We start from the raw sequence: 12,616 nt of genomic DNA, 5'->3' as shown, positions 1-12,616 counted from the left end.
ATCTAATGATTGATCCCTCCTGGATCAAATCGTGTCACCCGCGGGTCGGCGGGAGCACGCGCGCGCGCCCCCTGCCGGTGAAAGTGTCGGGAGCGTGGAACCCGTTTTTAAACGTGGTTTTGCGCTCCACTGCCGCCCTGCACACCTATATACACAGTGGCAGGGCGGCAAGCGGTTAAAACTCATCTCTGCAGAGAGGCCTATCCTGCTCCACCTAACAACTGTACATGAAATTTTCTCCATCGCCCCATCCCCCACAGTTATTACCTCTTGTATCTCTTGATTCCCCTTCTTAGATTATAAGCTGTAATGAGCAGGGTCCTCCTGTATTAAATGGCATTGTAATTGTACTGTCTGCCTTTATGATGTAAAGCGCTGTGTAAACTGTTGTTGCTATATAAATCCTGAATAATAATAATAATAATACCTGCACCATTTTCAGTGTACGGTGGTGGCTCAGGCTGAAGATTTGGAGGATTCGGAGGATGGACATGCCGTTCTGGGTTTCCAGTGTTCTGCATTTTTAGACTAGCATAATCCCCTAGAAAAATCACATTCAATTTATTCTTTATGATATTAAACCTCAACAGATTTCAGATCAAGAAGAAAAAAAAGTAAACATTTTTACAAAAAGTAAAAAAAAAAAACAGCAATCACAATAATGTAATTTCCCTCATCTGGACTGTACATAATGATTTGAAATTTCCAAAGAGTTATACGATTTGTAATTTTTACCCAATAGCTCAATCACAGCCAGGGCCGAGACCCGCTGGCTGTTTCAATAGACACAGACAGCAAGGCTCAGGAGCTGGCCTGCAAGAGTGCCCCCATAGCAAGCAGCTTGCTATGGGGCACTCAGCAAGTGGGAAGAGCAAAGATGTCGGAAGGGGACCCAAGAAGAGGAGGAAGGTATGACATGTTTATTATTTAAATAAATATATAATGTTTAGAATCACATTAAACACATTAAAAAATGTATATTAAATAAATCAAATAACATTTCTACCTTCAAAAATAAATTTGAGTGGTTTCAGTTTTTTCGCCAGACTCAGTTTATTGGCTTTCTCTGAAACTGAAATGAGCATAAGTTCACAAGCCAACTTGTTAATTCTGGGCTGTGTCTTTTGGATCTGAGTCTTCTCTTCTTCACTGCTGTCCTCCAGATCATCAATCATCACAATGATGTTTCTCCTGCCTGCAAGAGAAAATACAAATGATCAATGTGTATGTGGAATCTTCAGTCTGATCATGCAATACATGTACTGACGGTGACCCTGTGAGGTATTTTCTGAGTTATTGCTGCAGAATATGCAAAACTCACAATCAGTAAGCTCAGTGAAGTCGATAATTTTAGCAAAGTTGTAGTGTCTACTGGATGGCTTAAAGTAACTCATTAAATGGCTTAGCTAATTCACTGGAATTTTTTTTCAAAGAAATATATACAGAGGTGGACTGGGAACTTTTGGCCTGAAGGACACAAAGAATCAATGGACTTTTTCATGGTACAGTTGCAAGAAAAAGTATGTGAACCCCTTGGGATTACGTGGAGTTTTGCATGAATTGGGCATAAAATGTGCTCTGAACGTCATCTAAGTCACAACAATAGAAGAACACAGTCTGCTAAACATAATACTACACAAACATTAGATGTTGCCATGGGTTAATTGCACATAACATGTAAACATTCACAGTGCAGGGAGGAAAAAGTATGTGAGGCCCTAGCTTAATGACTTCTCCCAGAGCTAATTGGAGCCAGGAGTGAGCCAACCTTGACTCCAATCAGTGTGATGATATTGGATGTGTTGCTGACAGCTGTCCTGCCCTTAAAAAACACAAACCTGTTTTGGGTTTACTGGTTTCAAGAAGCACTGTCTGATGTGAACCATGCCTCACAGAAAAGAGCTCTCAGAAGACCTATGATCAAGAATTGTTGACTTGCATGAAGCTGGAAAGGGTTACAAAAGTATCTCCAAAAGCCTTGATGTTCATGTGTCCACGGTAAGACAGACTGTCTACAAATGGAGAAAGTTTAGCACTGTTGCTACTCTCCCTAGGCGTGGTTGTCCTGTAAAAATGACTGCAAGAGCATAGCCCAGAATGCTGCATGAGGTAAAGAAGAATCCCAGAGTGTCAGCTAAAGACCTACAGAAATCTCTGGCACATGCTAACATTTTTGTTGACACATCTACAATAAGGAAAACATTAAACAAGAATGGAGTACATGGGAGGACACCACGGAGGAAGCCATTGCTGTCCAAAAAGAATATTGCAGCACGTTTGAAGTTTGCAAAAGAGCACCTGGATATTCCACAGCACTACTAGCAAAATATACTGTGGACAGATGAAACCAAGATTGAGTTGTTTGGGAAGAACACACAACACTATGTATGGAGAAAAAAAGGCCCAGCACACCAACATCAAAACCTCATCCCCACTGTAAAACATGGCGGAGGGAGCATCATGGTTTGGGGCTGCTTTGCTGCCTCAGGGCCTGGACGGATTGTTGTCATTGATGGGAAAATGAATTCCAGAGTTTATCAAGACATATTGCAGGAAAACGTACGACCATCTGTCCGCCAACTGAAGCTCCGCAGAGGATGGGTGATGGAACAGGACAATAACCCAAAGCATACAAGTAATTCAACAAAACAATGGCTGCAACAGCACAGAATACGTCTTCTGGAGTGGCCCAGTCAGAGTCCTGACCTCAACCCGATTGAAATGCTGTGGCATGACCTTTAGAGAGCGATTCACACCAGACATCCCAAGAATATTGCTACACTGAAACAGTTTTGTGAAGAGGAGTGGTCCAAAATTACTCCAGATCATTGTGCAGGTCTGATCTGCAACTACAGGAAACATTTGGTTGAGGTTATTGCTGCCAAAGGAGAGTCAACCAGTTATTAAGTCCAAAGGTTCACATACTTTTTCCTCCCTGCGCTGTGAATGTTTACATGTTATGTGCAATTAAACCATGGCAACATCTAATGTTTGTGTAATATTATGTTCAGCAGACTGTGTTCTTCTATTGTTGTGACTTAGATGACGTTCAGAGCGCATTTTATGCCCAATTCAAGCAAAACTCCACGTAATCCCAAGGGGTTCACATACTTTTTCTTGCAACTGTAAGTGCATATTTCTGTAGGCTAAAGAAATTGTATCAGGTAAAATGCCCCACAATGTCAGGTGGGAGTTCCTAAAGGACATGGTTGATTGTGAAAAATAGACGTATATGGTTCATTTTATTCTACATCGAATTCCGGATGAATTTGAATTATTTGGAAATATTTGGATTTCTGAGGTATAATAGTAATGAATTTAAACGAAGCTGAAATAACGAAACAAAATGTCTGAAATAATTTGAATCGAATTTGAAATTATTTGAAAAAAACAAAATTGAATTTGAAAATAAATTTGAACTGTAAACATATTGTTGATTTCCTTCAAAGACTGTAAGTATGAATTTTTCCATTCTGCACATGTCTAGTGAAAAACCTTTTCACGCCTCCCAATATCAGATTCCTATTTCTCTCTCACCATGTAGTCATATGACATCTCAGAATCACAAAAAAAGATGGTGCTTGAAGACATCCCTCAAAGAGAAGCTATGATTGCAGACCTCAGTGGGGAGTTGTAACTTTATAAGGACCACCAAGTCTCACTGGCTGGGGTTCCACTCTTATCAATGTCTAAATGTAAAGGCCACTAGCCCAACAGGTTTTTTTCAGTGATCTGGAGAGCAAATGCCCTCTTGCCTCCTCCCCCCATCCAGTCTTCCACTCATTACATACATAGTTTTTCTTTTATATCTTGTTTTTTTTTACCAAGTTCAGCAGAAATGGTTTCCAGTTCCTCATCATACAGAGCCTCTTCCACATCAGTGATGTTAACTCTCCCTCTGTTCTTGGTGTGATAGAGAATGCCAAATGTGCACTGAGACATGCCATCTATGAGTTGCTGTTGTCCATTGTTGGAGACGAAACAACATTTCACATCTGCAACAATGTCCTGGAAGGCTTCCTTAAGGAGTCTCACCAGCCAGTCGTAATCTTGTTCCCGTGATCTGGAGAAAATTCCCACTATGTGTTTTCTGTCTAACGACCTCTAAAAGGAAAGAAAAGGAGATGCAAAATGTTCATCTATGCTTAGTAACAAGTGTCAGCCACGATATATTTCTGCAAAACTTTCTGATTTGACACTTTTAGGAAATGTACAATATGCGTTTTTAAGCAGTTGTTCATGAGTTGCATAATATTCATGTTTGATCCATTATAATGGTTTTATGCATTCTTTATTTAAGAAAAGGCGTTTACAAGAGATACTAGTTTCAATAAAAAGCAATCAAGAAACATATGTAGTTGTCTAGAAAATAAAAACAAATGACACACAGGGATTATTATAAATAACCACCTTGTGAACAATGCATTAGGATGAAATGTTGAAAAACAAAGTCAGTACATTCTCAAGGGCCAAAAGTGATAGGTGTCCGGCCATTGACTGGACCAGTCACAATCCTACCTAGCTTTAAGATGGGTGTGTCGTAACAGGTGACAAGTGTGGAGCCCGTAGAGGCAAACCAAGTAGGTTAAACTAAAATAGAATGTGACCCGATGCACTCAGTGATATGCCTCCATCCCTTAATATAGATATACAAACAATTTATTTGTCCTGGGACTTCAAATGAGGCACAACACACACGACACATGAATAACTAGTTTCCAACATTAATTTTTAATAAATGAATACATTTCTCCTTGCTTACAAAAAGAGAATAAAATGGTAAGTCCATATTAATGCATTTCATACATAATTGGATATACAACTGACTGTATACAATCCAGATGTCAATACATAATTACATTAAAATCGTATCCAAAAACTCGACGCGTTTCATGACTCTCAGTTCACTTCTTCAGGAGTAGATGCATGTGTAATAGAAATCAGCTAAAACACATATGACAGTATTTCCAAATGGTGATTGCCAAGGAAGTCTCACCTGGGAGATGTGGAAGTACGACTCCGCGAGAACCCAAGGGGACAAGCCAGAATCAGATATAAAGTGGGTGGGCAATCATGATAGCACCCAAAGTGTACATCAAAGTGTTGCTTCTCAGTATCCTCATGGAGCAGCAGATACTCTGCACCGTGAAGATACTGAGAAGCAACACTTTGATGTACAGCTCTTGAGTCATGTAATTACTTAGGGTGCTATCATGATTGCCCACCCACTATATATATGCTTCTGGCTTGTCCCCTTGGGTTCTCGCGGAGTCGTACTTCCACAGCTCCCAGGCGAGACCTCCGTGGCAATCACCATTTGGAAATACTGTCATATTTTTTTTAGCCGATTTATATTACACATGCATCTACTCCTGAAGAAGTGAACTGAGAGTCAAGAAACACATTGAGTTTTTGGATGCAATTTTATTGTAATTATGTATTGACATCTGGATTGTACATGGTCAATTATATATCCAATCCCTGGTGAGATCCTGCCTCTCAGCTTCTTGGCCTGTACCATTCTGGACAGCTCAGTGCAGACATGCACCTCTTGGTTCTCTTTCAATCCCTGACCCCTTCAAAAGGGTGGGGCACTGACCTCTCATCCTGTCTTTGCTAAAAAAAACAGCACACACTTGTGCCATTAGTGGGCCTGTTTTCTCTAAAACCTGTCCCAGACTGCCTTTTCACACAGTGGCATGGCCTCATTCTACTACAATAGTTATAGGAAAATGTAAGAGGAGAGGGTAAAGAAGGGGAGTATGAAAGAATTTCTTGTTTGTGTGTGTGAGTGTGTGTGTGGGGGGGGGGGGCGTGGAGTCAATGATGTTCAATGGACCCATATACGACACAAGATCTGAAGGGCATTATTTGTTGTTGGCAGGGTAGGTAACTATGGGTTCTCTAAAGTGTGTGTGTGTGTGTGTGTGTGTGTGTGTGTGGGGGGGGGGGGGGGGGGCCTGAGGAAGAGGCAGGTCCTCGAAACGCGTCAGCTATTGGATGTCTACACTCCCTATTGCGGACTGTTACTCAGCGCGGTGTTGACCCAGCTGTTCGTTATGATGTGCCTTGACTATATTGTCGTTTGTGAGCACAACACCTACTTTATTTTTTATTAAACATTTTTTTTGGTAATGCACTAGGCCTGGGCGCCCTCTGTTTGTTCTTTCCTCATTCAGTATATTTGGATTCCCCCGGTCTATTTGAGGGCAACAAGGTGTGCATGTTCCAGGACATTCTTAATGTGGTTGTAGCATCGAGTCCATCCCCAAGCGCAGGAGCATTTGTGTTTGCTGGTTCATTATTTCTTTATACTCTTTTTTGGTGGAGAAGAAAAACCTGGGTCTCTAGGTCTATTACTGCCAGTGAAACTTTGGGTTGTAGTGTGTACCTGAGTATAAAAGTTATGTAGGTGGAGGCTTGACCAGAAGATGTGCAACAAGTCTGCCTGGGGTGCCTCACACCACTAATTATCTATTTTAATCCTTTCCAGTCTTCCCAAAGCATGATAAGGAACCTTTATATTTTTTATTTTTAGGTGATGTCAGGAATAGATATGTTGTACATTAGAAGTCTACAGCCATTTTGCTGTCATAATAATAACTCATTAACATAGCAAATTTAAAATGATCATTTGTTTTACCTGAGTGGTCTCAGCCTGAAGACCTGTGGGAGAAAATATATGTTGCATGAATCTTTTTAAGCAAAAAAAAAAATCTTTGCAGCAATATCATAACTGACCGAGTGAATTATTACTTTTATCTATATAATAAATTATATCTGAGTGAATGATTAAGCAGAATCAGCAAATCAGCGTTAGACAAAAAAATAAGAGTAACAAATGGACTGGTAAACTCTGGCACCTTGCTCTGGGGGCTGGTAGTTTTCTGCACAAGGATTATACATTATACAGAACAAGATATGAAAATGTCCAACAAACTCCACCTATTAGGACCCCCAGCTACTCTGCCATCCAATAGAACCCTCCAGTTGCCCTGCCATCTAAGAGGACACCCAAGTTACTCTGTCATCCAATTTGATCTACAGCTACTTTGCCAATTAATAGACCCTACCAGGTGCCTTGCTATCCCTAAGGACCTCCCAACTATCCTGCCATCAAACAGGACCCCCGGCTGTTCTGCCATCCAATAAGACCCTTAGCTATCCCACCATCCGTCCCTCAGTCACCCTACCATCAAATGGGAACAACCCCCCCCCAGCTTCCCCAGGTTCTAGGATGACTAAGCTTGTATATGGTCCATTTTAGAAACAATAGAAGACTACCTGTGCCAGCAGGTTTTGGAAGACGGTATGAAGAAGGCTTTCTGTATGGATCTAGATTTGGTGCAGGTAATTGGTTTTCAAATGGTCCACCTAAAAAAAAGCAGAAAGTTCACTACAATAAACTCTTCACTGACAAGACCCTGTCTACCCTGACATCCAATAGAACCACAGTCATATCTTCCATCTAATTGGATTCCTCCCCCCCCCCCAGCTGCCCTTCCATCCAATAAGTCTCCTAGCCACCTGGTACGCCTTACACTTTATGGACATAAAAAATAATCTCAGACACCCCAAGGCAGCTGTTCAAATCACCAAATGTAAAGGTATTGGTCATCTGATCTCTACTGAAAGGAAAGGATCAGTCTTCTGCCTGAATATTCCACTGCAATGTACATTTTAGGGTCAGGTCAAAGCCCACACATCAGAATAAGGGTCTGTGAATATAATTTTCAAGCTAGTATAAAGAAAACTAGAAATAAAAAGAAGGCAAACCAGCGCCACTAATTCCAGGAAACTGGCTGAAGACACAACAAGGGTGCATGAAGCTAGAACAGGGGTGGGCAAACTTTTTGACTTGAGGGCCGCAATGGGTTCATATATTGGACCCGGGGGCCGGACCAAGAGTAGATGAATGATGTGTATGTGTCATCCATAGTAAGTATAGTAATATTCCCCCATAGTAAGCATAGTAATTAATCCCCCATATAGTAATTCATCCCCCATAGTAATTCATCCCCCATATAGTAATTCATCCCCCATAGTAATTCATCCCCCATATAGTAATTCATCCCCCATAGTAATTCATCCCCCATATAGTAATTCATCCCCCATAGTAATTCACCCCCCATAGTAATTCATCCCCCATATAGTAATTCATCCCCCATATAGTAATTCATCCCCCATAGTAATTCATCCCCCATATACAGTTGCAAGAAAAAGTATGTGAACCCCTTGGGATTACGTGGAGTTTTGCATGAATTGGGCATAAAATGTGCTCTGAACGTCATCTAAGTCACAACAATAGAAGAACACAGTCTGCTGAACATAATACTACACAAACATTAGATGTTGCCATGGTTTAATTGCACATAACATGTAAACATTCACAGTGCAGGGAGGAAAAAGTATGTGAGGCCCTAGCTTAATGACTTCTCCCAGAGCTAATTGAAGCCAGGAGTGAGCCAACCTTGACTCCAATCAGTGTGATGATATTGGATGTGTTGCTGACAGCTGTCCTGCCCTTAAAAAACACACACCTGTTTTGGGTTTACTGGTTTCAAGAAGTACTGCCTGATGTGAACCATGCCTCGCAGAAAAGAGCTCTCAGAAGACCTACGATCAAGAATTGTTGACTTGCATGAAGCTGGAAAGGGTTACAAAAGTATCTCCAAAAGCCTTGATGTTCATGTGTCCACGGTAAGACAGACTGTCTACAAATGGAGAAAGTTTAGCACTGTTGCTACTCTCCCTAGGCGTGGTCGTCCTGTAAAAATGACTGCAAGAGCACAGCGCAGAATGCTGCATGAGGTAAAGAAGAATCCCAGAGTGTCAGCTAAAGACCTACAGAAATCTCTGGCACATGCTAACATTTTTGTTGACACATCTACAATAAGGAAAACATTAAACAAGAATGGAGTACATGGGAGGACACCACGGAGGAAGCCATTGCTGTCCAAAAAGAATATTGCAGCACGTTTGAAGTTTGCAAAAGAGCACCTGGATGTTCCACAGCACTACTGGCAAAATATACTGTGGACAGATGAAACCAAGATTGAGTTGTTTGGGAAGAACACACAACACTATGTGTGGAGAAAAAAAGGCACAGCACACCAACATCAAAACCTCATCCCCACTGTGAAACATGGCGGAGGGAGCATCATGGTTTGGGGCTGCTTTGCTGCCTCAGGGCCTGGACGGATTGTTGTCATTGATGGGAAAATTAATTCCAGAGTTTATCAAGACATTTTGCAGGAAAACGTACGACCATCTGTCCGCCAACTGAAGCTCCGCAGAGGATGGGTGATGCAACAGGACAATGACCCAAAGCATACAAGTAATTCAACAAAACAATGGCTGCAACAGCACAGAATACGCCTTCTGGAGTGGCCCAGTCAGAGTCCTGACCTCAACCCGATTGAAATGCTGTGGCATGACCTTAAGAGAGAGATTCACACCGGACATCCCAAGAATATTGCTACACTGAAACAGTTTTGTGAAGAGGAGTGGTCCAAAATGACTCCAGATCGTTGTGCAGGTCTGATCTGCAACTACAGGAAACGTTTGGTTGAGGTTATTGCTGCCAAAGGAGGGTCAACCAGTTATTAAGTCCAAAGGTTCACATACTTTTTCCTCCCTGCACTGTGAATGTTTACATGTTATGTGCAATTAAACCATGGCAACATCTAATGTTTGTGTAGTATTATGTTCAGCAGACTGTGTTCTTCTATTGTTGTGACTTAGATGACGTTCAGAGCACATTTTATGCCCAATTCATGCAAAACTCCACGTAATCCCAAGGGGTTCACATACTTTTTCTTGCAACTGTAGTAATTCATCCCCCATAGTAATTCATCCCCCATATAGTAATTCATCCCCCATATAGTAATTCATCCCCCATATAGTAATTCATCCCCCATAGTAATTCATCCCCCATATAGTAATTCATCCCCCATATAGTAATTCATCCCCCATATAGTAATTCATCCCCCATAGTAATACATCCCCCATATAGTAATTCATCCCCCATATAGTAATTCATCCCTCATAGTAATTCTTCCCCCAGATAGTAATTCATCCCCCATATAGTAATTCATCCCCCCTATAGTAATTCATTCCCCATATTAATTCATCCCCCATATTAAGTCCCCAAGTCCCCCCTGTGTCAATTCACTTACTTTTGCTCCGCGCGTTCCTCTCGCCGTGTTCCCGCGCCGTTCCCGTGTAGCATGAAAATCTGTCTCCTATGAGGATCTGTCCCCCTCGACGTATCTGCGCATGTGCCAGTTTCAGGCATTAGCAGCCGATCGGCGATCTCCGGCACATGCGCAGATACGTCGAGGGGGACAGATCCTCATAGGAGACAGATTTTCATGCTACACCGGTCTTCAGGGCGGACTGTGAGAGGAGCCTAGCGGGAGCCTAGCTCCGCGGGCCGGATTAAAAGGTCCGCCGGGCCGTATATGGCCCGCGGGCCGTAGTTTGCCCATTGCTGAGCTAGAATCATCCAGGGATTCTGTAGCAATACACTATGATTAAAAAAAAAGCACAGGACCACTTTAAACAGCCATTAGAGTCCTTATATATGTCCAATAGCAACAATAATCAACAAATTGTATTGGGAGTTAAAGGATATACCTACAGAAGGTGACTGAACCAGGTGTCTGGAAATCTATGCAGAGACTTCTGGTTCATTCACCTTCTGTGGACATATCCTTTACCTCCCAATACAATTTGTTGATTATTGTTGCTATTGGACATATATAATGGCTGTTTAGGGTGGTCTTGTGCTGTTTTTTTCTGATCATAGTATAAAGAAAGTTATTGCCTGTATGCCTGTCAGTGCTGAATGGCTGCTTCTATAAGGAACCCCTTTTGAAATGGTAATGAGATCCTTTGTGTCTTCTACTATCTACTTGAAAGTGCAGAAAAAATATGTTGTGGTGGTGAAATGTTCTTTTAAGATCTTCTTTAGAAATAATGGAGGACTACCTGAGTCAGCAGGTTGTGGTAGACGGTATGGAAGATGTCTGTATAGATCCGGATTTTCTTCAGGTAATTGTTTTTCCAAGGATCCACCTAAGAAAAGCAGACTTTTTACTACACTATAACTCTTCACTGACAAAGACTGAGCTGGACACATACATTGAAGCCTGTACAATCAGCCTAATCCCTTCCCATCCTGCCCCGGCATCCCTTTAATTGGGTCTGCACCCTGAGGGAAGGAAGGATCGGGTCACGTGACCACTGTGATTGGCTGTCACTGTTGGCACATGCTTAGGAGCTGGTCCCACCCACTCCTGATCTATATTATGAACCAAAACAGCTCGGTCACTGTGCTGGGAGCATGTAATGAGTGTGACAGCTCTGCTTCCCATGGAGGTATATGTGTGGTATGTATGCAGTAAAGTCCACCTTCTTTGCTGTACATATGCATAACATGGGTGACAAGAGCTTAGATTTACTGTAATATGGCGGTCTGCCTGAAAGTAGCTGCAGTATGTTATTGGACTGATGGGCCCTCATTCTGAAAGTCATTAGTAAATCTAAAAGTGATGGCAGAGAGATTGTACTATCTTATTGTTCAGCTTCAGGATAATTTGGCAGGCATGAAATTGTATATATTCTTTTTGCTTTAAAACAAAGTAACAAAAATTAAAAAAAAATGACAAATCCAATAACCAAAATAGAATGGTAGTGCTCCTAATCATCACATAAAAAAACCTAAATAGACATATTTAGTAGTACTGGGTGAACTCAGGTGTGGTCCGCTATACTTCTAAATTCTAAACCTCTGAAATTTGTTTCAATTTGAAATTTCAGACTGGAAGATCCAAATCAATGACAATCCAAAGCAGGCGCTAAAATTTGTGATTTACAGATCAGAAAACTATAAAAATTGTTCAAACTGATTTTGGAAGCCCTTCCTGATATGATCATGGGACCACAAATTTGCCACTTCCTTACGCTTGAGGTGATTGTACCCCGAAAGCTTGTCTTCAAAATTGTATGTTAGTGCAAATAAAAAAAGTATCACGGACAGTACTCAATTGTTTCTGCCACTTCCTTAAGAAAATCCAACCAGGAATGCTAAGATAGAATGGTGGGACTTGGTGGCACTGGCAGTCAAGCTAGAGGCAATCAGCCAACAGCAGACACATCTAAAAGGGCAGAAAAAGTTATTGGTCTCTTTCCTGGTCTTTTGGGGAATTCAAATTTCTAAAAAAAACACTGAAATTTTGGATTCAACTTGGGACTGTAAGTCAGTGTGAATCTAACATCACCTTTACTTTGGAATCAGCTCTAACTTGTAGCAGATATAGATATATACAGTATGTTGTTAATGAACATGTGTTTTAAGAAGAGGATCCAAAAGTAAGTCTCTCTCTACAAACATCTGATTATTTGGTGTTGATGAAGCTTGGGATCCTCTGCACCTCTGCTACCCAGCATATGGTTTCAGGCAATTGATGGAGTTAAGCCTCGGTAGATCAATAAAAGGTTGTTAATCAGTAGCATTCATTGATGTTACTGACTCATTTCTTCATTTGAAAACCATATTCTGTTTTTCATTTCAACTGTAATCCTTCTAAAGGGAAGTTTTATCTCAGAGGAA

General features: G+C 41.3%; 1 protein-coding gene across 3 annotated transcripts in view; it reads right to left on the bottom strand.

Annotated features, from left to right (window-relative positions):
- The window catches only part of LOC149441011 (uncharacterized), a 46,949-nt gene that overhangs the window by 14,156 nt on the left and 20,177 nt on the right, over positions 1 to 12,616 (bottom strand). For 2 of the 3 annotated variants that reach the window (XM_089657883.1, XM_089657884.1), the window contains exons 7-12: positions 10,993 to 11,079; positions 7,285 to 7,374; positions 6,644 to 6,666; positions 3,825 to 4,104; positions 1,007 to 1,195; positions 428 to 541 (exon numbers count right to left, since the gene is read on the bottom strand). In XM_089657883.1, the coding sequence (XP_089514009.1) occupies positions 428 to 541; positions 1,007 to 1,195; positions 3,825 to 4,104; positions 6,644 to 6,666; positions 7,285 to 7,374; positions 10,993 to 11,079 (783 nt within the window). The remainder of the gene's footprint in view (positions 1 to 427; positions 542 to 1,006; positions 1,196 to 3,824; positions 4,105 to 6,643; positions 6,667 to 7,284; positions 7,375 to 10,992; positions 11,080 to 12,616) is intronic. The other variant, XM_089657885.1, reaches the window with a different exon arrangement.

The sequence above is a fragment of the Staurois parvus genome, unplaced genomic scaffold, assembly GCF_062004578.1.
Source record: "Staurois parvus isolate SC_StPar_1 unplaced genomic scaffold, SC_StPar_1.0 ptg001037l, whole genome shotgun sequence".
NCBI classification, from domain to species: Eukaryota; Metazoa; Chordata; class Amphibia; order Anura; family Ranidae; genus Staurois; species Staurois parvus.
This window is presented reverse-complemented; position numbering and strand designations above follow the sequence as displayed.